Consider the following 25,388-nt stretch of genomic DNA (forward strand, 5'->3'; position numbering starts at 1 on the left):
TTTGGTGGTGATTTCCTGTAAAAAAAATAGGGTGGGTTTTCTATATAAATTTTTTTTCAGCCCCTTCCTGCTAATTATAACTCCCCAAAGATGTCAAACAAAAAGTTGTTTTTATTTTTCTCTTCAAAACAAAAGACATTTAAAGAAATTATTGGTGGTGTTCCTTTATGATTCCAAGGAATAGAAAAAGCCACCCCTCAAACTTGTTCCACAATAACTTTTTCTTTATTCATATTTTACAATAAGAAAATTAATTTTGGATAGATTGCTCCATTCTTAACGAATAATGTCTCTTGTAATTTTTGGCTAAAATTCACGGTTTTTGAGAAAAAAAAATCAACAGATAATACGCCTGAATTGTGGAGGTTTGAATTATTTTCGACTTCAAATGTATCTAATAGGCAGATGTCAAAACAATATTCATATTGAGAACTGGTACAAATATAAAATGAATGTAATAAAAAAAACAATTATAAACTTTTCACAAAAAAAGGCCCACCAAATATTTTGACAAGGAATCCCTGAATTTTTATTATGAACAGAATAATTACTATAAGAAAATATAATGGATGAAAGAAAAAATCGAAAATGGGGGGCGCCGTCCAATAGATATATTGTCACAGGCGCAATAGTACCTAGATACGGCTCTGTTGTAGGTATTTTAAATTCACACTAAAAAATAATGCAATAAGCGACTTGAAATTATGGGATAATTATTATTATTAATATTAAAATATGAATTTATATCGATCACTGTGCTTTCCAATTGCTTATTTCTCCTTCTCAGTATAGATAAAAAGTTTTCCAATGAGAGGTTTCATTTTGATATTGAAAAAAAAAACGAGTATATTTTAAGGCAAATCAATTGATGTTTATTCCATTGTGAAGAGGAAGGTTCTCCATTTTCGATGGAAAACACAAACGATAGCAGCCAAATGGCTGCCATGAAATTTTTCCTGAACAATTCGCACATTTGAGACTGTATACCCTCGATAACCAATTCCTTATCATAAGTTTGAATCTATTGTGGAGCATTGGCATAGACCTTATTTTCTAAAAAAAGAATTCTAAAGACGTTAAGTCACCAGATCTCGGTGGCCAATTGTGATCTCTTCGAGAAATAATACGACCAGGAAACTTTTCTTGCAAAATAACTATTGTTTTGTTGTTTGTTTGGCACGTAGCACGTAGCACAGGGTCGCCTAGGGCGGCAAAATTCAAGGACGGCGTTTGAAGCTTGATCAACAAAAATCACAACTGTAGAAATTCAAAATACCGAATAATATTTTTTTCGGTCATCAATAAATATCCAGATGTCTCGCAATTCACTCATAGTGTTTACTGTTTACACTGTTTACGACTTATTGACGCTAAAAAATACCTGCACTCATCAGGCTTGTTGGCGTTCGCTTTGCTAAACGTTGCCGAATTTTATTGCCAATTGGGGCGGCTTCTGGATTTTTTTTTCAATTCTGCGATTATAGAATGCTGATTTTTCAGATTGTGATGCAAAATATACGAGAAACGATTCCATTTCACCAACCCCAACTTATCCTTTTAAAGAAACAAAAAGTTTTATTATTTCATAATTCATACCATATTTCATTATATATTAAAATATTTTTCATGTTTTATATCAAATTAACTAGAGTTGGGCGTGGGCGCATTCGAATTTGAAATGATGGTGCATCTGCATCATCCGGTTGTTTTATTTAATCATATCAAAGGAAAAACCGAAATATTCGAGCGTTTTATTAAGACGAAACTTGGCAGAAGAATCTGAAACCTGAATTCAATGCATGTATGTATTTCATTATTTAATCATAAAAATCGCAGAGTACTAAACATACATAGAGGGAGTATACGCAATTTTTACTTTTCCCCAATATGGTTAGATTATGTTGTCGGATTGTGATATATTTTCAAATTCATAATTTCACTATATCGTTATGAATGTATATTATATTGAATGAAATATATTTATTTGAGTGATTTCCGATTAAATATTCAAATTTGAATATTTGGAATCCGATATTTTTTTCAATACATAGTCGAATTCATGATCAGCTGAATATCTTTTATTTTCTGTATTAACCTGCAGAAATCCAAAGTTTGGCAACTTTTGTTCTCCTAGTCACTAGTGTCATCGGTTGTTTCATGTCGTTTGGTGCGCTTGAAGTTTGTTTTCTGAATTTCTGATATAGGTATTTAGGTATTTTTTTTTCAATATATTTTGAGTTAATATGAAACGTTGATTCACTATGGGGCATGAGAAGGGCGTTCTTTGTGGAGAAACTCGCGAATTGAGTGAAATATCGTATCACTGATATGTTTTCATTCATGGGCGCCCGCAGAAATTTTTCTCAGGAGGGGGAAAATGAAAATTATTGAAAAAAGATAAGGCGTCCATGATTGACAAAGAAAACCGGAAAATTGTTGAGAATCCATTACTTCCTTTTTTTCCATGCCCTCTGGATTGAGAAAGTAATATTGAGGGTTGTCGTGCTGAAAAATGAGGCAATCAAAATCTCAGGGGGGGGCATAGCCCCCCCTGGCCCCTCCTGCGGGCGCCCATGTTTTCATTTCCGCTCGCTTCATACTGAATTTTATAGTTCATGTTGAGGACAAAATTTGCTTTCTGAAAATGACATATCAATCAAATCAAATTTTATTGTTAACAAGTTACATAAATCGAACATTTTTAATTACAGGCAGTCTAAATATAGTAATCATAAACATTCATAATTACAAAAAACTAATAATACCGCTCTGTAATATTGAAGGAATTCACTCAGCCTAAAATAAATATCTTGTGTGCCGACCGAAATTCCCCAAAAATCACCACCCAAAATAAAAAAAACACTGTCAGAGCAACAAGAGCATGATGGGCAAGCAGGACAACTATATATAAATACAATAATTGGTCTTCAAAATCAAAACAAATCGTTGTTGTATTCTTGGTCTTGAAGCAAGAATTTCTTGGTTATTATTTTGGATCTTTTTGAGTCAGACTGATTCTTTATATCATTTGGAAGTTCATTGAATAATTTAGGTCCATAATAAATTAAAAATCTCTGACATAAAATAGAACGCGTCAAAGGCACCGGCAAGTTGTTTTGATCGGCATGTCTCGTGTTATAGCATCTATTCTCATATTGGTTTTGACCTACTTCAATTATATAATTTATTACAACGTGTACATATAAGTTTCTAACTTTAAGTATATCACAGTTTTTATAAAGATCGATCGAGTGGTAGGTCTTTATAAAAACTGTGATCTACCTCTATCTATGTTTATTCCTCCGAAATAAGGATTCTGTTGAGCGCGTTTATTGTTAATTATATTTCACGTTTCCTAAATCATCTATTCGATTCAAAGTTGAATTCATAATAAAAATAATTACACTCAAAATACATTTTTTTATTTAATATTAGTTTTTAGCATTCTACAGAGTTAGCTTCAGTTCGGGCGGCAAATTGGGTCTCTGTCTATAGGACGCTAGTTTGGCTAGCTATGGCCTTGTGTTGTGACCACCAACATAATTAGGGTAAATGCACTGGTTCTCGACCAGTTAACAGAAACATCGATTTCGAGCACCATTTTTTCACACATAAACTTATCAAATTTTAATGGTGTTGGTGTGTTCATCGATTCTTTGGCGAGTTTTAAATGATTTGTCATATAATTTTAAGCGTTCTTTACGCATTTAACCTTTGAAATGTGAAAACATATAGAAAATCTCAATAACCTTCGGTTTTCGACCACGCCGCAGATTTCTCGACCATTTTTGTGTTAGTTTTCGACCACTAATAATAGTGGCCGCTCCACTTAAAAATTTTATAAAAAACTTCAGAGCGAGATGAGTGATTAGTACTTACTTTCGTACCGTACCATCGACATCACCACTATCACTCAAATGGGGTAATCAAGTAAGAAACACTCGGAACGTAAAAAAAATATTTTGCAAAAGTTTCCACTTTCTATAAATATTTCAAAATAGCAACTCATACAACATTATTTGATTATTTTGCTCTTAATATCTATTTAGAAACTAATGAGTAAATAAAATATAAAACACCGACCACCAGTGGTCGAGAATTAAGTACAATCAAATTGGTTCTCGACCGCGAATAAATAAAGAGTAGAAATAAGTGTTTCAACGTTCATTCGGTGGTCGCAAACTAATATTCAGAAAGTAGGTATATATTTGAATCAGGGTATCGAAAAAAAACGAAAATGATCCAACAGAAATATATCTGTTGAAATAAACAATTATTAAAGTAACATATTGGTTCTCGACCACTTTGGTCGAGAAATAAAAGATACACATTTTCCAATACCAGTTCGCGACCGCCGAATATTGAACAAAAAAATATACATTTATTTGCTTCTTGATTGAAATACACTCTTAAATATATCTTATTGTTGATATGGAACAAAATATATACACATAATTCATTTGAAATAAGAAATAATTACTATTTTCTGGTCATGTATCACAAAGCACTTTCCTAAGAGAGGACGAGAAAGAACCCTTTTCTATGATAGACGATTATAAACTAATTTTTAGCGCGAAAACTTTGACCTATACCACTACTATGCAAACTATCTTGGAAGGGTAGAATGGTCGAGAACACGTACCGCGAAAATATTTTGCACTACATGATATATTTTTATTATCATTTTATCTCAAATCACGCAATGGTCGAGAACCAGTGCCGGTCGGCTAACCAGTGCATTTACCCTATAGAAAGATCAAACGAGTCCAGTAGGTCAAATGCACCTTCCACCCGTTCATGCATTCCAACCCCTCGATACTTTTCCGAATCACCAAGTAACGAAACATCAATTGTTTGCCCATTACAGACACGAAGGGATGTGGTAACCGATAGCATGACAGTAGTCCAACATCTCCTCTTCCCAACATACTTATTATTTACAAAGTACGTCCGTGGAAAAGTTGATGGTAACAATAGCGGTGGTCGGGTAGTAGCAGTAGGCCGCCTTGGTAACATGACGCCGACGGCGTGACATCGTCGACGCTGGGACGTATTAGAAATCGGATCTGATCCGGCCACTTCACCTATCTGTAACCGGATACTTTGCGCGATTCATGTGGTTGAGCCGATGCGGGAGCCGGAGATGAAAGCGTGTTGGTGAATTTATTGAATTATTGATTTTGGACTGTATCGGTGTCGTCCGTCACCTGTACATAGCTGCAGTTATAACAGGGAGATATGTATTGTATACTCGCTCTAAGTGTGAAATGATGTGAGAGGCAGCGTGACCAGAAATCTACTAAAAATCTACTTACATATTTTTTGACAAAATTTCACAGATGGCGCCGCATTAGATTTTAACATTATTCAGAATACACTTTATTCTACTGTCTCTTATGGTTAAATTTTACTTCATGAATAGGATATACAGTACCTACAGATGCGTTCAGATTCGAAAATAAAACAAGATTTTATTTCAAAATTTGAACGACAAAAAAAAGTAAAAAAAAAACCGAACAAAAACAAATAGGATCAAAATAGCAAATATAAACAAACAAATTTATATATTTAAATAAACAAAAGGATATAAATAGAAATAAAAACTAAAATCTTTCGGATAAAAATAACATTAAATGAAGAAATGAAATACTACAGTTGAACATAAAAAAAATAATTGAAAAATCAGTATCAATCTGCAGTCAAATCATCGTCTTTACATCCATATATCAATTTTCACTATCCATCGAATCGAACATATTTTTTGTAGGTTGAAAACGACAACAATCACCTATCTCTTTAAGTCCTTCTTTAGCATGTTATAATAATGCTATATTTTTATTTAGAAATCTGTTTCTATTTTTTGTTTTGATGCGGTTAATAGCCGAAAATATTCTCTTGCATTTGGCATTCGAAATCTGAAATATGCAGCTACCCAAATTTGTCGATGAAATTCCAGTAAGACATATTTTTTTCCACTAAATAGAATACCAAATGTGAGATAATGGTATATTTTCAACGGAAGCTTACACACCATCTGTTTTCAATGAGGCACCCTTCGGATATTCCATCATTCTTCGTATTTATTCTCAGCCGACAGCCACCAAAGAAGTTTTATGATTTTATTATGTTTGAGTAGGTACGTTCTTCTAGAAACACTTAGAACGTAGAACCTCAATGAGAATGAACAATGAATTGATTCATAGAAACAGTCTAGACATCCGAATTTCCATATTTCCAATCGTCTCGGTTATATTTTTTAAAACTACCAAAATCTACTTAAATCTACCAAAGGATTTCTTCCTACTAAAAAATGTGAAAAATCTACTAAAAAAGTAGATTTCTACTAAATCTGGTCACACTGGTAAGAGGTGAGATTTCGGTATAGTATACTTGGAGGAAGTCAGAAAATTTCGATTATACAAGGGTTGTCCAAGTTTCCAGTAATTCATTTGGGGCCAGGGAATTTATTGCCTAACAGTACTTTCATAAACCCTGGTGTACCTATAGCGGATCGTCTCTGGAGTCAGAATGTGTCGATTCGGTTTTTTCTATTGGCTGAAATAGTCCACGTTTCACCGTATGCCGATTTGGTTACTTTTAATTGCTGCAGCTTCTCAATAAATAAACCCTGGTGTACCTATAGCGGATCGTCTCTGGAGTCAGAATGTGTCGATTCGGTTTTTTCTATTGGCTGAAATAGTCCACGTTTCACCGTTGGTAACTTTTAATTGCTGATTTTTATGATTCGATTCATTCGCATACCTATACCACTGAGGTCTGTATATGGATTAATGAAATGAGAATTTTACTCGGTTTAAGTTCGTTGTGTGACTCATTTTTGTCTTTTATTTTGATGAATATATTTAAAATCACTTGAAGTAGGTCAAAATATTTCTAATATACAAGGGTTTCCGAAGTTTCCAGAAATTTATTGAGGAGCATGGAGTTTATTGTCTTACCAGTCCTTTTGAATGAATCTCAGTGTGGTCTAGTGCATCGTTTATCGAAATAGTATTGTGTCGATTTGGTCACTTTCATTGCTCGAAATAGTACACGTGCTAGCGCTTGGCGATTTGATGGCTCTTATTGGTGAGAGTTGTGCACATATTCCATTTCTCATCAGTAGAACTGGTTTAGGGAGTTATTGAGAGGCATTTAAGAGGAAACACCACCACGTGGTTGCTCAGTTCAAAACGAAATTAGATATATTTCTTCTTATAAATCACCGATTTTTATGGGGTTTTCATATGATTTCCTTCATCCAATTGTTCGAGAAAACTCAGGCTTTCGTCAAAAATATCTAAATATTGAAATTAGAATTAAGTATATTTTTTCGAAAAGTAGAAATGATTGATAATTTTGAATTAAATTTTGAAAATAAGAAGATTTGGATTGATGGGGAAGTTGAGTGACAACTGATAGTAGTTCATAGACTGTATTATCACGTATAAGCTCACGCCTCCGTGAAAGATGTTTAACCTGTAGATTTCAGAATAAACTATTATTATTATTATCGAAGACAGTACAGAGACGTCAATAATGAAAAACTGAAAAGTAGAAGTAGAAAGTTACGTAGAATTGAAAGCAGAAGAAATCAAGTGAATAATAATATTTATGGAAACCTGGAAGCAGAACTATAACGATTGAAATAAGGCAGAATTGAAGAAAGAAAAGAAACATTTAATGATTAGAGGAATCAAGATACAGTTATATGAACTATTAAGGCAAGATGGAACGAGAGTGGAAAGGGGAACTCATAAGGAAAGATTCGAAGGAAGTAAAAACAAGATTCGAATTATAGAATGGAAAAGTGTTTTAGTGTTGATAGTAGTTAAGTTATTTTGTTTTTTTAATATAATTCTAAATTTTTGGATTTCAAAATTTTTCAAATTGTGACTAGAATCCAAATCAATTCTCAAAATTCCAACAAATCTAAAATTAGTGATTTCATATAGTACCTAGATTTCATAATTTCTGAAATCATATCAATTGGCGCCCAATGCGTGGCTGGATAGTGACAAAATTATTCATTTTTAGAATTTAGATGAATAGTCACAAAATTACATATTATTATTGTTTTCAATTTGGTTGAAATTCACATTAGAAATAAATTATTTAAAAGGTCCAGTCCACTACAATTTCAAAAAAAATTTAAATTTTGAATGAAAATTTGATATTCATTGATAATTGAATAAATAAAAAAAAAGTAGAAGAAATGTAGATGAATGACTATGAATAACTGAAATTAAAACAAACGAGATAAAGTTACGATTAATGGTTAAGTTTGAAGAATTCTCTAAAAACCAACGGGAAAAAAATGGGAAGATTAGACTAGAATTCATCCCAATTTTCAAAATTCAAACAAATCTAAAATTATTAATAATAAAGGTATATTTAGAATAAAAATTAATTTTATATTTTCATCACTGTCAACAAAATAATTGAAGCAATCGCAATAAGATTAAAGAATAGTAATAATAGGTAGGCATTCACCAAAGATTTGATCATGCATTGAAATTAATTATCCAAATATGTATATCTCGTCATAATACTGGAGAAAAATCTTCAACGTTAAATAATGATTAATGATGCTCAGGAACAAATGCTAAATTTCCTAAAAATACACTGAACCAAAAGTGTAGATACATAGGTAGATTGAATGTAAAAGTTTTTCATATTGAAGAATTCTGTCCTCATTTTTCAAACGATTGAAAAGAAACATAATAATACATACAATGAAAACTCTTTCATCATATTCATAAATTTTTTTTTTTTATTGAATTAGGGAACAACTTCCATTGGACAATTGAAATGTTCATTAATACACTGTTCAAGTCATTACTCGGGTCATCCGAAGCATTTAGCTCTTCTATCGAATAAATATTTCTTCGAAACAACGAACAGTAAATATTGTTTCCCAAGATTTATAAATAGGGGTATACTTTAGGGAATGAAATTTTATTATATACATTCACGAAAAAGTAGGTACATTATATCAATGACATCAAGTTGATGATTGAACAATTTTTTTGAGTATACCTATCTAAACTGTGGAACTGATCATGAAAAACGATTTTCCTCAAAATTTCAGAACCTTATAACTTCTCTTCAAAATCAATGAAGCTGAGATTTACACCCTTAAGAATCAGCATGTTGTTTCGAAAACCTGCAGATTAAGATCACTGAATTTGACAAGTTTGATTTAACAACTGTTAGCTCCCAAAATTCATGGAATAGATTTTATTACGAATTGAAAGTGACAAGGCAAATTTACAGTATAAGGATGACAACACAAATTCAGCCCTGCACTTTCCCGCGTAGATTCCATTCCTGGCTATACGTGTCTTAAACCAATATTTATTTTGAGAGAATGTCCCTCTCGTACATGTCCTCCCAAATTCTTATTATACTAGAAACCCTATATAAATAATCTCGAAATAACTGAAGCATTCAATACTGCTGTTTGATGGACGCATGTCCATTATATGCTATGGTCCCTTCACACCTAACGATAGGTAAGGGCAATTATACATCAAAATCCAAAGTTTCAATAGAATTCGCAGCTTGACAGTACATATTTTGAAATTACAGAATGTGGGGAAAAAGCAAAAATGGCTTATGTATTTGATTTTATTATTGGATTTGTTATTTCGATCTTTTGCAATAGAAATGTACTTTCGGAGTAACAAATGAGGTCAGCGATCGTAAGAAAATGACTGTTAAATTTTTTACTGAATATCTATCAAACAAATTTTGATATTCTATTTCCAACGTTTCATTGTAGATATAATGAAAGGTGAATTATGATTCATTTCAATTATTATCGTAAAAAACTTTTAATAGAGCAGATGAACATTAAATTGACAAAAACCAAAATAATTTCTAAAATAAAAATTCTAAACTACGAATGAAATAAATACACACTCCATCAAAATGAATATGTATATCTACCTACATCGCCAGAAAGGGAAGTGTGTTGTCAACACTCTACTACTTTATCAACTATTTGTTTTTTGCTAGAAACGCTATGGTGCGTTTTTCGGGAGCGAATCGCGAGTTGTGAGTACGCGAATTTGACAAAAATGCTAATTCTGAGACTATAGCGCGAAAAAATTTTTCCCAATAATTGCGGTATATTTCATTTAAATGATGCACCAAGCATTCTATCCCTTCGGAAGTGGATAAAACAGTTTCCGTTTCAACATTGGATAAACCAAAACCCGGGCGCTATTGAGAACGGAAGAGAAGTGAATTTATTGCCTAACAATACTTTCAAATAAATCCCGGTATTTAGCAGATCGCGGTATCCACTTCAAAGGGATATCTATGGCCAAGAGTTTTTATGGACTAGTTCAAGTAACTTTGATTATACTATACAAGTATACAAGTACAATATACACAGTGTCCGTAAAGTATGGAACAAATTCATTTTCAGCTAAACAAACCATTTTAAGAAATAATCCTGAAACACGTCGATTTTTGATTTCAATTTAGGTACCTTATTTTAAAATACTTAATAATCTAATATACAGGGTAAATTACTTTCGCGTAATGACGTCACCATAATTTTTTTTTTATGGAACACCCCCATTTTGTCTCAATTTTCCGATTACGCTAGCTGAGCTGATTCCAAAAATGTATCACATGTTGATTCCAATTGGTACAGGGTGGACAAAAATAATAAATTAAATCTAAGCAATAATTAAATTATTCACGAATACCAAAAATATTGTGGTACTAAACTGTCATTGAACACCAATAAATTACTAAACAAATAATGACATTTTACAAAAAACTAGACGACTTTGTTTTTTTTAAATAATAAATTGATAAGAAATAATTTCTTTCATATTCTGTCTGCTAGACCACAAGTACCAAACATGTTTGGAAACAGCTCATTTTTATTGATCTAAAAATGTAACAAACAACAGGGTGTTACATTCAAACCAATTGCCGCTAGACAATAAGTTTTTTTGATAATTTCGTTAATTTAACAAATGAAGAATGTACGCGTTACTTTATGAGCACACACAAAACTATTGTATTTTTGTCCAACCTGTACCAATTGGAATCAACATGTGATACATTTTTGGAATAAGCTCAGCTAGAGTAATCGGAAAAATGACCTATGTTCCTTTTCGATATACCTACATGCTGATGATTGTCCTTTTTTTTCTTTTGGACTATTAATCAGTGGATCAGCAGATATGTATCAAAAACTTCTGATTCCATTTCACGATATTGTTCGTTACATGAAGCGAAATAATTAAAACTGAATTTTGTTACAGTATCAAGATTGATGGGCACAACAGCTGCATCAGCAAACATGGGTCACGGCCTGAACGCAGGCATGCCGGGATTGGGCGCCTGCGCGGTGACGGATTCTAAACCCATGCAGTTCCCCCTTGCACAGAGGCGAAAGAGGCGTGTCCTCTTCACGCAGGCACAGGTAGGAATTTCGAGATCCCTCCCATAAATCCGCGGGCTCTGCCCATCGCGTTAACAACTTGAGAAAGCGGCGAAATTTGGGGTGAGGGTAAATTTAACGATTCCTCCGCATATTTCTGGTAACGAACGTAGGCCGTCGGCGGTTCAAGTTTTTTTTTTGCGCGGAAATTTTCCGATTGTGCCAGAGATTTTTGTGCAATTATGGATTATGTCTAATATGAAATTTCGTTCTAGGTGTACGAGTTGGAGAGGAGGTTCAAGCAACAAAAGTATCTGTCTGCTCCCGAAAGGGAACATTTGGCGTCTTTGATACATCTCACTCCAACACAGGTAGGATTTATTGCGATAAGCATTCATTTGCACCTATTAATAAATAACCGATATTTATAAGTTTTCGAAAACCATTCGAAATTTTTTATAGATAAGACTACTTCAACAGCTCTTTACAGTTAGGTACAAAATCGAATTGAAAAAATATACACAATGGAAGCTATTTTTGATCTTCCGAACTCAAAAAACCGATCTATTTATTTCAATAGCGAAATTTTGAGGAATTAAACATTTTAAAAAATTTTTAAGCAATGAAATTATATGAGAACATAGGTACAGCATATACAGGGTGATTCATGAAGACCGTTATTTGGAATATTTCAAAGAAAGACTCGAGATGAAAATTCGAAATTTTATATTTATTTATTAGCTTTGTTGGAGAGACGAATTCTTGGAAAAAATTCCGGTTTCACCGGAAATGATACCAATTTTGGTTTTTTAAAGGTAACTTTCAGATTTTTAATTCATGATCAGATTAATCATTGAGGTCTACATTGCTTTAAGGTACTTATCATTTGCAAATTTTTCTCAGAAAAATTGAAATTCTAAAAAAATCTTTTCAAATAGGGATTCGTTCGAATGTAAATAACGCTTAAATTTTTTTTGAAGAAAAAATGGAACGCCATCAAGATATTTCAAACTGAAAATCATTCCTGGCCTCCCCGTTCAATTTCAATTTGTGACAAGGAATTTTTCATACCTATATGAATATAGGGCGCCATTTTTTATGCAAAAAAATAAAACAACTTAACGCGTATTTTGTTCATTTCTTGAAATAATTATTATTAGATAGTTTTTGATAATGTATTCATGTTTTAATTTTTTTTCCATGAAAGCGGCGCCCAATATGAAAATAAGATTATTATTGTCACAAATTGAACCATCAATTAAAAAATGATTTTTAATTTGAAATATCATATTGGCATATTATTTTTTTCTTAAAAAAAAGTGAGAACAATAAATAAAATAGTAACTTTAACATCCCGTATCTCAGAATTTTCGAACAAAAAATATGTAGCTAATTGTATTATTTTTTCCACCATAATAATAAAAATAATAATAGAGTCTTCATTTGCGCACTTAGTCACAATTATTATTCTGAGTTGTACAGGGTTTTACGTCAAGGATTTTATTCATGTAACAAGCTTCTCGAAAAAAGGCCAACTAGTTTTTACTTTATTTTAGAGTCTTCATCATGGCTCTGTAATTAACAACAAGAACTACAAAAATAATTCAGATGATCGAAACTTCAACATTAAAACCGTATTAACTATTAAAATTATTTTACAAAGCACACTTATACACAAAAGCCACAATAATAACTCAGATATTCAAGACCCTAACAAAACGATTTTATTTTAAAAATCATTAAAAATTTATTCATATATTTTTTTAATAATTTTAACAATCAAGTAGATATCGGAGAATGCGCGAATCACGCATCCTCACGGTCCATTATACACTTTGGGTTGGACAACAACCTTCTATTTATCTTTGATTTTTCCAACTAAATAATAAAATGTAGTATTTCACTTATTAGATATTATTTATTTGGAAAAATCAGAGATGAATAGAAGTTAGGCAACAAACTTCTCTTTATCTTTGTTTTTTCCAATTGAATAATAATATGCAGTATTTTGATTTTCCGTGTCATTTATGTTATTAATTAATTTTTTGTCCTGTTTTATGGATATCATCTCGGGTAATAATGGTAAAAAAAATAAATAAATAAAAGAAAACGTAAACTACACAATATGATATCCATAAAACAGGACAAAAAATCAAATGATAAAAGAAATGACTGCATATTAATATTTTATTGGAAAAATCAAGGATAAATAGAAATTTGTTGTCTAACCGTAAGTGTATAAATGGCCATCGCGATCCGCGCATTTTCTAAAACAACTAAATTGTTAAACTCTGTTGATCTTTCATGCAAGCAGTTGTTATCATTTTCAAAATTTTAATTATTGACAACTGAATCAAACAAATAGAAAATGTAAGTTAGAAAATTTTTATTTTATTTTGATTATGATATACCTTTTTTCTGAGCCTGTTGACTCACTTATTAATTAGTGTAATTCAGAAAAAACTAATGAATAAATCTTTTAATAAATTTTGAAATAAGATTGTTCCGTTAGAGTTTTGAACATCTGAGTTATTATTGTGTTTCTTAGTTATTATGTGTCTCTGCAAAATAATTATAAAATAAGGTTTTAATCTTGAGAGAGGTCTATACTGTTTCAGCGATCAGTTCAAAAATTAGTATCTATACTTTATTTTAGCTAGAGACCATCGATTTATATGAGGTTTTCACTATTATTAATTTTGCGGAAAGTCCTCATTTATTAATTTTGTTGAAATGGAAAAACAAAAGAATTAGATGAATTTTTTAATGAAGAATAAATATATGCATGATATAACTTTCTGAAAAAATATTTATTTTTTTTATGAATTTTCACATACAAATATAACACGAAAAGTCTTGTCAAAGACTGAAAAAACGGTTTTTCGAAAATTGAAAATGAAGACGTAAAAACATATTTTGAATTCTTGCATGTGATTGAAAAAGACGGTAAATCAGGAACGTTTGAATTTGCTTCAATTGCTTCACTCATCCTGAAAAGTGGTGGTATCTCAAAAACGCTGAGGAGGGAGAAGTAGTTAAACTTTGGCAGATCACGAGAAAGCCTGCACGTTGTATAAACCCCTCTCAAAATTGTTAAAGTGTCGGACATCTGAATTATTGTTGTAGTTCTTGTTGTTTATATAAAAGAAGTATATAATGTAGAAACTATTTCGCGAAAAGCTGGTTCTATGAAGGAAATCCTTGACCTCGAAACCTTAAAAAAAATCACCTAAATCACTTTGAGTATTCAATCATTTATCGTAAGTATTTGCACAAGTGCATCAAAATTACCGATAATTTGGTATGACAGCGTGTTGTCATAAAAACTGCATGAGTTAATTTTTTGGAGAAAGAGCCCGACACATTTTTTCCAAAAATGAAAATGACCAAATGCAGTTTTTCAAAGAAAACACGCTGGAATGCGAAATTATCCGGTCATTTTGATGCACGAGTGTAATTCGCAGGAATATTTCCCGAATAAACTGTTACATTACTTGTCAAACTGATGTAGAATGGAATTGCCATAGATTCGATTGGTGTAAGATGCGTAGAAACTATGCATCTATGAACAGAACAATTATCGCAGTGCTGTTTCGCTTCCTACAATGCAATTATCGTAAGTAATTGCACAAGTGCATCAAAATAACCGATAATTTTGCATGAGAGCGTGTTGTTATAAAAACTGCATGAGTTCATTTTCATTTTTGGAGAAAGAGCCCGACACATTTTCTCCAAAAATGAAAATGACCGAATGCAGTTTTTCAAAGAAAACACGCTGGAATGCGAAATTATCCGGTCATTTTGATGCACGAGTGTAATTCGGGGGAATATTTCCCGAATAAACTGTTACATTACTTGTCAAACTGATTTAGAATGGAATTGCCATAGATTCGAACTGTGTAAGATGTATAGAAACTATGCATCTATGAACAGAACAATTATCGCAGTGCAGTTTCGCTTCCTACAATGCAATTATCGCTGAAATTTTCGATAATTGTTCTCCAGATACATAGAATTTTTGACAGGACGGAAATATTCGTAAGTAATTGCACAAGTGCATCAAAATTACCAATAATTTTTCATGACAGCGTGTTGTCATAAAAACTGCATGAGTTCATTTTCATTTTTCTCCAAAAATGAAAATGACCGAATGCAGTTTTTCAAAGAAAACACGCTGGAATGCGAAATTATCCGGTCATTTTGATGCACGAGTGTAATTCGGGGGAATATTTCCCGAATAAACTGTTACATTACTTGTCAAACTGATTTAGAGTGGAATTGCCATAGATTCGAACTGTGTAAGATGCATAGAAACTATGCATCTATGAACTGAACAATTATCGCAGTGCTGTTTCGCTTCCTACAATGCAATTATCGCTGTAATTTTCGATAATTGTTCTCCATATACATAGAATTTTTGACAGGAGGGAAATATTCGCTGTAATTTTCGATAATTGTTCTCCATATACATAGAATTTTTGACAGGAGGGAAAAATTCGCTGTAATTTTCGATAATTGCATTCCATTTACATAGGATTTTTGACAGGAGGGAAATATTCGCTATAATTGCTTGAAAGGAAACCCATAAATTCTTTCTAGACTGCATATTACTAGATACTCCGAGATACTTCAATAATTTCCATCTGTCAAATGTCAATTGTCATTTAATGAAGACACAATACAGCCTCGCTGTTTTGACGATGAGTAATTCAGTCCCACACCTCAGTTCCCATATTTCGCCATGAAATATTCCAGAATCTTATCATGATTTCCATCCAATAATGCTCGTTGCTGTATCAATATTATCATAGTGCTCAGGGGAGCGCTATCCAAACAGGGCGTCCCGTATACTCAATAGAGTTTGGGTAAACATATTTTCCACTGCCGACGTATATAGAGCGTTATAATCCCCAGGGATTAGCGCCAGGGTAGTCCATTAAACTTCCGTTGAATTCAGCTATTAAACTGGGATTATTCTGGATTATGATAATTGACCGATGTTTGTGAAATCATTCTCATGGACCGGTTTAGTTTTGGCCGGAATATTAATCTTCCGGTACACATAATTCTATGATTCGTTGTGACAGATATTAGTTAACATGAAGGGTGTTAATGAAGAAACTGAATATTTTGAGGGTATTGAAATCGTTGACAGAAACTCTGCACCCTTTACAATTAATTATTTCTTCTGATAGGCAGGGTCGATGCCAGACATTTTGGCGCCTCGGCAAAATAAAATTTTCCCGCCCTGTTTTGCCTAAATTATCTGAATTTTTATTGTTCCTCTCAGGCATCTTTTTAATTTCATATGAAAAATAATTTTTCAACGTGAAATCACATTGCAAATTTATCAGAGGACGTTTCGTCAATTTTACAAACAAAAAAGTCCTGAAGTAGGACGCTTCATGAGTTTAAAGTAAAATGACGAAATAGTTTTTAAAGGTGCTTTTTAGAAGAATTTTTTTAACTATAGTTGAGAACCTCTATTTGACTAATGGCAATTTTATTATTTCACTACAAAGAGTGGTATTTTCACTAAGAATACATTTTATGTCAAAAAGTATGTCTTGTTTTATCAATATCAACTGACTTTTGCGCCCCTACAATTTGGCGCCCCGGTTTGCCGGTGGCAGCTCTGCTGATAAAAGCGTCTGAAAGCGTTCAGTTGGATTTCTTCCGATGCCTTTGGAGAAGGATTTACATGTTCACAGAAACTCTGCACCCTTTACAATTAATTATTTCTTCTGATAGGCAGGGTCGACGCCAGACATTTTGGCGCCTCGGAAAAATAAAATTTTGCCGCCCTGTTTTGCCTTAATTATCTGAATTTTTATTGTTCCTCTCAGGCATCTTTTCAATTTCATATAAAAAATAATTTTTCAACTTGAAATCATCTTGAAAATTTATCAGAGGACGTTTTGTCAATTTTACAAACAAAAAAGTCCTGAAGTAGGACGCTTCATAAGTTTAAAGTAAAATGACGAAGTAGTTTTTAAAGGTGCTTTTAAGAAGAATTTTCTTAACTATAGTTGAAAGCGTCTATTTGACTAATGGCAATTTTATTATTTTACTACAAAGAGTGGTATTTTCACTAAGAATACATTTTATGTCAAAAAGTATGTCTTGTTTTATTAACTGACTTTTGCGCCCCTACAATTTGGCGCCCCGGTTTGCCGATGGCAGCTCTGCTGATAAAAGCGTCTAAAAGCGTTCAGTTGGATTTCTTCCGATGCCTTTTGAGAAGGATTTACATATTAAGACAATTTATACAAATACAGGGTGAATCAAGAATGTGCACCGAACTTTCTGGGGGTAGGTACATTGAAAAATAAGTATAGGTCTCGGTAAAGGTAGTTTGATGAATGAACTTATGGCCCAAAATGCATATTGAAGGAGATGTATCCTTCCAAAGTTAATAAAATCAAAAAAATTTCTCCGCATGACTTTTAAACGGTGAATGCCACCAGATTGAAATTTCCTGCCCAAATGTATATTGTCAAAAGGGTGTTTTTGGAAGGTAAATCATGATTTCTTTGGAACAACTTCTATGGTTATCGATGAATGTCGCGATGAATGAATCTGCTGACATCATGTAACTACCTAAACTCAAATAAACCTAAACCTAACCTAACCTAAATTATCTGAATTTTTATTGCCTCTCAGGCATCTTTTTAATTTCATATGGAAATAATTTTTCAACTTGAAATCACCTTGCAAATTTATCATAGGACGTTTTGTCAATTTTACAAACAAAAAAGTCCTGAAGTAGGACGTTTCATAAGTTTAAAGTAAAATGACGAAATAGTTTTTAAAGGTGCTTTTTAGAAGAATTTTCTTAACTTTAGTTGAGAGCGTCTATTTGACTAATGGCAATTTTATTATTTTACTACAAAGAGTGGTATTTTCACTAAGAATACATTTTATGTCAAAAAGTATGTCTTGTTTTATTAACTGACTTTTGCGCCCCTACAATTTGGCGCCCCGGTTTGCCGGTGGCAGCTCTGCTGATAAAAGCGTCTAAAAGCGTTCAGTTGGATTTCTTCCTATGCCTTTTGAGAAGGATTTACATATTAAGACAATTTATACAAATACAGGTTGAATCAAGAATGTGTACCGAACTTTCTGGGGGTGATAGTAGCTACATTGAAAAATAAGTATAGGTAGTTTGATGAATGAACTTATGGCCCAAAATGCATATTGAAGGAGATATATCCTTCCAAAGTTGATAAAATCAAAAAAATTTCTCCGCATGACTTTTAAACGGTGAATGCCACCAGATTGAAATTTCCTGCCGAAATGTATATTGTCAAAAGGGTGTTTTTGGAAGGTAAATCATGATTTCTTTGGAACAACTTCTATGGTTATCGATGAATCTCGCAATGAATGAATCTGCTGACATCATGTAGCTACAAAAACTCAAATATCGCGAAAACGGTTCAATTTTTTGTATTTGGCTAAGAGTAGGTACCTTTTTCATGTAATTTTCTTCGCTACATTAAATGCTTCTATTTTTTCACCAAAACGAATACAACAAAAGAAGTTGTCCCAAAAAAATCATGACTCATCCTCTAAAAAACACCCTTCATACTAATATCAGAAATGTAGATGTGTAATAGAAAGATTTATGTTTAGAAGTTATCCCCAGAAAGCTCGGTACATATTTTTGACTCACCCTGTATAGCTATCGAAAATTGCACTTTTCTAAAGACTTTTGTGGTTCTAGCTTCTCGCTATGTCAACTTACAAATAAAATTGATGACCTTCTTCATATGGCAGATGGAATTGGCAGAATTGTCAGAGATTCCATAGATTTCGAGTCGTTGAATATACTACAAAGAAAAATTCAATCGCTGTCGACAGGTTCAGCTGGTTCAGATATGAAACAAGATTGACTTTGATTGACTTCTACTTTAGTGGAGAAACTAAAATGCCTTCCTTTGAATTTTGGGCTCCTAACTTTCAAATCAAGATAGAAAACTGTATTTGGGCTTGATATTTATGTTCAGTGAATTGATGAACTGATCTGAGAATAGTCAAGCAAGAATCTAATCGATAAAATTCAAATAATCACCAAATCTCCTCTCGATACTGGAAGAGAAAATTTTTTACATAGTGCGAATTTTCGACACGCTCTGGATCAAAAAGCACTCAAGGTACTGAAGTGGACTGTTGCATCATGGGGTTCACATAAGGACAATTTGACTGCAATAGAGTGGTCTCCTCTATTTGTTAGCGAACAGATTTTCAAGTAGGTATTGTAATCGTGGCGGTATATCACCAGCTGTTACCGACGATCGTGTAGTTGGTGTGGACCTTTAAAAATGAACGACCTATTCACATTCGAGTATTGGAGCGTGCACGCGCGCACTTAGATCTACGTAAACGACTTGTGGGTACAGAAAGTCTAAAAGGAATGTCTCGAACCGATTTTGTTTCTCGACGAAGCAAAAGTCCTTCAAAGGTATACGACGATAAAGATTAGTTTTATTTATTTTTTCTGTAACTAACGCAGCAAAAACCATGCAATTTGGTTGTGAGCTTCTCTAGGTCCTTTTTCTATTTCAATTATAGACGTTATTATATATAGGATCTTATTAGGTGTACAACGTTGCTTCCGCCGTTTTGCAATAGATGGATGTAGCGGTAAGTGGTAGTCGAAATGAATATATCGTAGATATCTTACTCAGATCTTCTTTTTGTCCGGAATTTACATTCCCTTCGCCTTTAGTTTCATTTCTCCTATTTTCTGCTGTTGTCTGATCGGAAGGCATTCCTCCCTACTTCATGTCACTCTTTTTCTTCTGTTTAGTTCTTTGAAAGAGGTATTTCCTCTTATCTGTCTTTCTTATTTTGATTTGTATTAACTTTCTTAATTCCTTATTCTCGTGCTCTTTCAGCGTCTCTATTGTCTTCTTTCTTTGTTTATTGACTATTTCTTCAATAGTTTCAATTTTCAGTTCCTCTCTGATTTGTTGGTTAGTTATATACCATGGGGCGCCAACCGCTGTTCTTATTACTGAATTTAGCGTACTTTGCAACTGATCATTATTATTGTCCTTCGTATTGTACCAGGTAACTCCAGCATACGTAATGCTTGGCCTTGGTATTAGCACTATTTTTATTATCTTCAGCTTGTTTTCTGAAGAAAGTTTACTTTAAGTGTTGAGTAATGGGTACAGTCTGCCGTGCAATTGCCTTGTCTTTTTTCTGTTTTCTTCTATCTGTTTGTTAAAATTCGTTTTTTCATCCAGTATTACTCCTAGATATTTTGCTTCCTTTTTCCATTCTATCGTCTGGTTTTCTATTTTGACGTTTCCTGCTTTCTCTTTCTTAACTGTTGTTCCTCCGAAGTAGATTGCAACTGTTTTCGATGTGTTCACTTTGAATCTCAATTTCTTGAAGTATTCCATCAGTGTAGATATCTTACAATAAGCTTAGGTATTTGTAAACATAACGCCAACGAAATATTAGTCGATTTGTGCCATAAATTCATTCTCGATTAAACATGTCACCTTACTAGCCAAATTCTCGTCATTTGCGGGAGGTTTGAATTTTCTGCTTTAATACGAAGAAATCTGCGGCTGAGGCTCATCTCATAGAGTGCTCTTAAATACCTATGGCGAGGCCGCTATTAGTGATAAAACGTACCGAGAGTGGTTTCAACGCTTGGCGGTGGAAGAGAGAAGGTTTTCGAAGATGCAGAATTGGAGGCATTACTTGATCAAGACTCGTGTCAAACGCAACAAGAATTGGCAGGATCATTGGGAGTGATGCAACAAGCCATTTCAAAACGCCTGAAAGTCATGGGAATCATTCAGGAATAAAGAAATTGGGTGCCGTACGAGTTGAAGCTGATAAGAGATGTTGAACGGCATTTGCTTGCTTGTGAACAGCTGCTTGCAAGGCAAAGACGGAAGGATTTCTGCATCGCATTGTGAGTGGAGAGGAAAAATGGGTTCATTACTATAATCCCAAGCTCAGAAAGTCATAGGGATATCCCAGCTATCCTGCCATGTTGACGGCCAAACCGGTTCCAAGGTCATTCTCAGTATTTTGTGGGACTAGCTCACCGTAGAGTAATATGAGTTATTAAAACCGACTGAAACAATCACAGGCGATCGTTATCGAACGCAATTAATGCGTGTGAGCAGAGAATTTAAAGACAAACGGCAGAAATACAACGAGAGACATGATTTTACAGCACGACAATGCTCGAGCCCATGTTGCGAAAGTGGTGTAGACATACTTGGAAACGTTGAAATTGGAAGTCCTACCCAACCGGCCGTAGTCTCCAGGACTCCAGACGTTTCTCCCTCGGAAATTAGTGGCCAGCGATAGACAATACTTTGAATCATAAAGGTATAACCAGTTATTTATAATTAAGTCTTGAATTTTGGAAAAAAACGGCGGAAGCACGCCTATTTATTATACTTATAATGAGTGTAAGGATAAACAAAAACATATTCGTTAACAAAAATCATCAATGAAATGAATTGAGGACTCTATGATTTGACTCATAAAATTAATTCTAATTTTCTGCTAAAATTTTCTTTCTAGAAAATGAGTAGTAGATTATTATTAGTAAGTAATGAATTCAACAATAATTGTGATTTCGAAGAGGAGTTCGCATCTTTCCACAGAGATATAAGATGGGATATAAGTTTGGCTCTTATAAATTCTTGGAACGAAGAACTCGTATGTTCACAGTAGTAGATTGAGTTAATGAAAAGAGTCAAACTAAAAAGAAAATAAAATATTCGACAAGGACAGTTGTAGACACTAAATATTAAGAAATGAAAACAATTGGTACTTCAGTGTGTACAGGGTGACTGTTGGTTTCGAGAAAATTTAGGTTACCAATACAAGTGCATCACCCTGTATACATTGAATTAGCAGTTGAACAAAATTCAGTTCGATAATTGACGTAATTGAGTGAACATCAGTCTTTTTAAAACAATCAAGATAACAGACTAGTGATTTTTTTGCTCACGTTTTGTTTGGATGTTCTTTCCGCCTCTATCCTCAGGATAGATTCATTCAAGACCACATGCTGTACTTCCTGTGAATTTCTCTCCGATCTTCATCCCTAACGTACATCCCCTATTTACGATACGCAACACGCACATCATATAATTAGGCCTGATAGTCCCTGCCACCATTTTGTTCACGACCCATTTAATTCGAATGATAGACAACTGACCCTGTTCTTCAATTGTATCGAGTTTAGATTGGGAATGACAACAAAGCCTATTTCGAGTGGGGTGAAACGCTTGTTCGTCATAAAATACACGGGAGAACGTTTTGAGTGGTGTCTTCGCCCTGTTATCGTTAACACTATCTGTTAGATCAGTTGGAGTGAGGAATTTGCTTGGGGCTATTTGCTTGAACCTATACTGAGTATTGAAAGGTGTTGAACATTTATTAAAACCCATTATCATTAGCCAAAGCTTTTGACATGCGTCACTTTCGCAAGTTCTCTCATATTATGGCGTGGGATCGAATCATTTGAGTTGGGTTGTCATACCTGTTCGATATATCAATTCATCATTAAAATTGATGCTTATTCTACCGTTCATAGGGTTAAAACTGGGGTGCCTCATGGTTCTCATTTGGGGCCACTTCTTTTCATCATTTAATATATCAATGATATCTGCAGATCTTTGAAGTAGTCTTTTTACTCATTTCATTCATTTTCAATATGAATTTGAAATATGCAACGTTAAATGTTACAAAATGGCGAATGCTTCAATTAATTTTATATTACTCGGGAAAGTCATTGAAACATGATCAAATGGCCGCAGCTGGGTGGAAAAGCTTTGTTTTCAAAAAAATCTATTGATTTATTGATGTTATACCCAATTCGAGTATCAAAAGATAAAATCAGACAATACCTAACCACATGGTAGAATTTTCTCAATTCTGAAATTTTGCATTGTTCGAGGAAAAAACAACCCCTCAAATTTTAACAGTTTGCGTTTGGAATGTAGGGAATATAAATATCCCGTGATATTCTCGGAAACTATAAAAGCTATTCGCATGAAATTTGGCACAAAAATCGCTTGCTATACCCCATTGATCCTGCTAATTCTAAAACAGGAGGTTTGAATTTTGAGTGCATCAAAATCGGAATTTTTTGTTTGTACATATTTAGGAACGAATGACTGCGGTTTTGAGGTCCCAAAATTGATTCGAATAGATAGATGATTGTTGACTGCTCGTTCCCTGAACAGTTCGCTCTATAATTTCATTACAATATTTGTAATTTTTGTATTTTGAGCCGGGAATTATCTCAAAGAGTTAAAAGTTCGACTCATTGGTGGCGAATACTTACTCAAATTCTATTTCGACTGTTCGTGCGCCAGTCAGCATTATAACTCTTGAACGGAAAGACCTGAAAATGAATAGGTAAAATCAAGTCTAACCTATACCTTGAAAATTTCAAAGGACCCCGCACGTTTTACATGGGAAATGGCATTCCGTGAATTTGGCTGAATTTTTGATATGTTGTAGTTCTTGATAAACTGATCAGAAGTGTCTAGGTTTTTATGAATATATGGCCATTCGAAATTTTGTGTAAGGGACCCTCCTCTAATTTTTTAAAAATGTGTTAATTGTGATCTATTGCTAATTCAATCTCATTATTCATGGATTTGTCAACATTCATCCAAATAAATAATATTCATTAATAGTAGTAGCGACGCCAGCTTTCAAAAACAGGGGTGGCCAAGAGGGGGTAGGTTTTTGAGGGGGGGGGAGGGGGCGTAGTAAAGCGAAATTATAGTTCTGCTAATCTTTTAGTCATGGTATGTCCAATATAGGGGGGCCAGCAGAATTATAGGGGGTCCGGGCCCCCCATGCAAATTATATTGAATGAAATATATTTATTCGAGTGATTAAATAGGAAAGTTTGAATATTTGGACTCCGATATTTTTCCTAATTGTCGAATTCATAATAAGCAGAATATTTATAATTTTCTGCTGAAATCCAAGGTTTGGCAACTTTTGCTCTTCTAATTTCATCGGTTGTTTCCCGTCGTTTGGCTCGAAGTTTGTTTTCTGAATTTCGGATATATTAAGGTATTTTTTCAATATATTCTGAGTCAATATGAAACTATGGGACATAAGAAGTGCGTTCTTTTTGGGGAAACTCGCGAGTTGAGTGAAATATCGTATCACTGATATGTTTTCATTTCCGCGCGCTTCATGTCAAATTTGATAATTCATGTTGGGGACAAATTTGCTTACTGAAAATGACATATGCTCCCTCTATCTAGGTTTATTACTCTGAGGGTTAAACTATCCAAAAGACAGGAGTGCATTAGTTCATTGTGAAACTATTAAATGCTTATAACTTTTTACATGAGCCGAATATGGAAAAATGGTAAATGGAAAAAGTGTTTCATTTGATGAGAGGAATTTAACTTCAAGACTTACCTAATATATTATCAAAGAACGAGCGATCAAAAGCTTCTGAGTTCACGTCAGTGGTTTCCTTATATTCTTATTTAGCGAGTGTCAAGATATTCAGCATTGAAAGAAGAAATAATGAACCACAGCGCAAAATTTGACCTGAAAAATTCGAAAAAGTTCTCGAATAACCTATTGCTTATTCTGCAAAAAAAAAAAATCGAAAATTCGCAGTTCCACATTTACACGAAGACGACGTTATAAAATCCAGTTTTTTGCCACGGAATTGCATAAAAGCCGATGATATTCGAACATTCACGGTCGCCTCATTTAATTTAATTCGATGCGTTTCGAGTGCTGCTCCCCATCATCGTTGCGGGGAGCAATATTGCAGCGGCGCAGGGACGGGTGGGCGATGCGACTTGCTTTGACAATTAATTGCGATTTAATTACTTTGGTCCTGAAACGAGAGGCTGTGACGCGCTGTGCAACATCCAGGGTGGAATTAATTCCTCCCATTGAGCTCTCTCTTCAAGTTACCTCGACGCTGGAGTGGCTGGCAGGAGGGTGCTCC

The 25,388-nt window shown here is 33.7% G+C and overlaps 1 protein-coding gene across 1 annotated transcript in view; it reads left to right on the top strand.

The window, feature by feature from the left end:
• LOC123685655 (homeobox protein Nkx-2.1) overlaps window positions 1–25,388 on the top strand; it is a 67,358-nt gene that overhangs the window by 15,172 nt on the left and 26,798 nt on the right. Inside the window, exons 4-5 of the mRNA XM_045625433.1 lie at window positions 11,289–11,449; window positions 11,683–11,778. Coding sequence (XP_045481389.1) covers window positions 11,289–11,449; window positions 11,683–11,778 — 257 coding nt within the window. The remainder of the gene's footprint in view (window positions 1–11,288; window positions 11,450–11,682; window positions 11,779–25,388) is intronic.

The sequence above is a fragment of the Harmonia axyridis genome, chromosome 1 (genome assembly GCF_914767665.1).
Source record: "Harmonia axyridis chromosome 1, icHarAxyr1.1, whole genome shotgun sequence".
Lineage (NCBI taxonomy): Eukaryota > Metazoa > Arthropoda > Insecta > Coleoptera > Coccinellidae > Harmonia > Harmonia axyridis.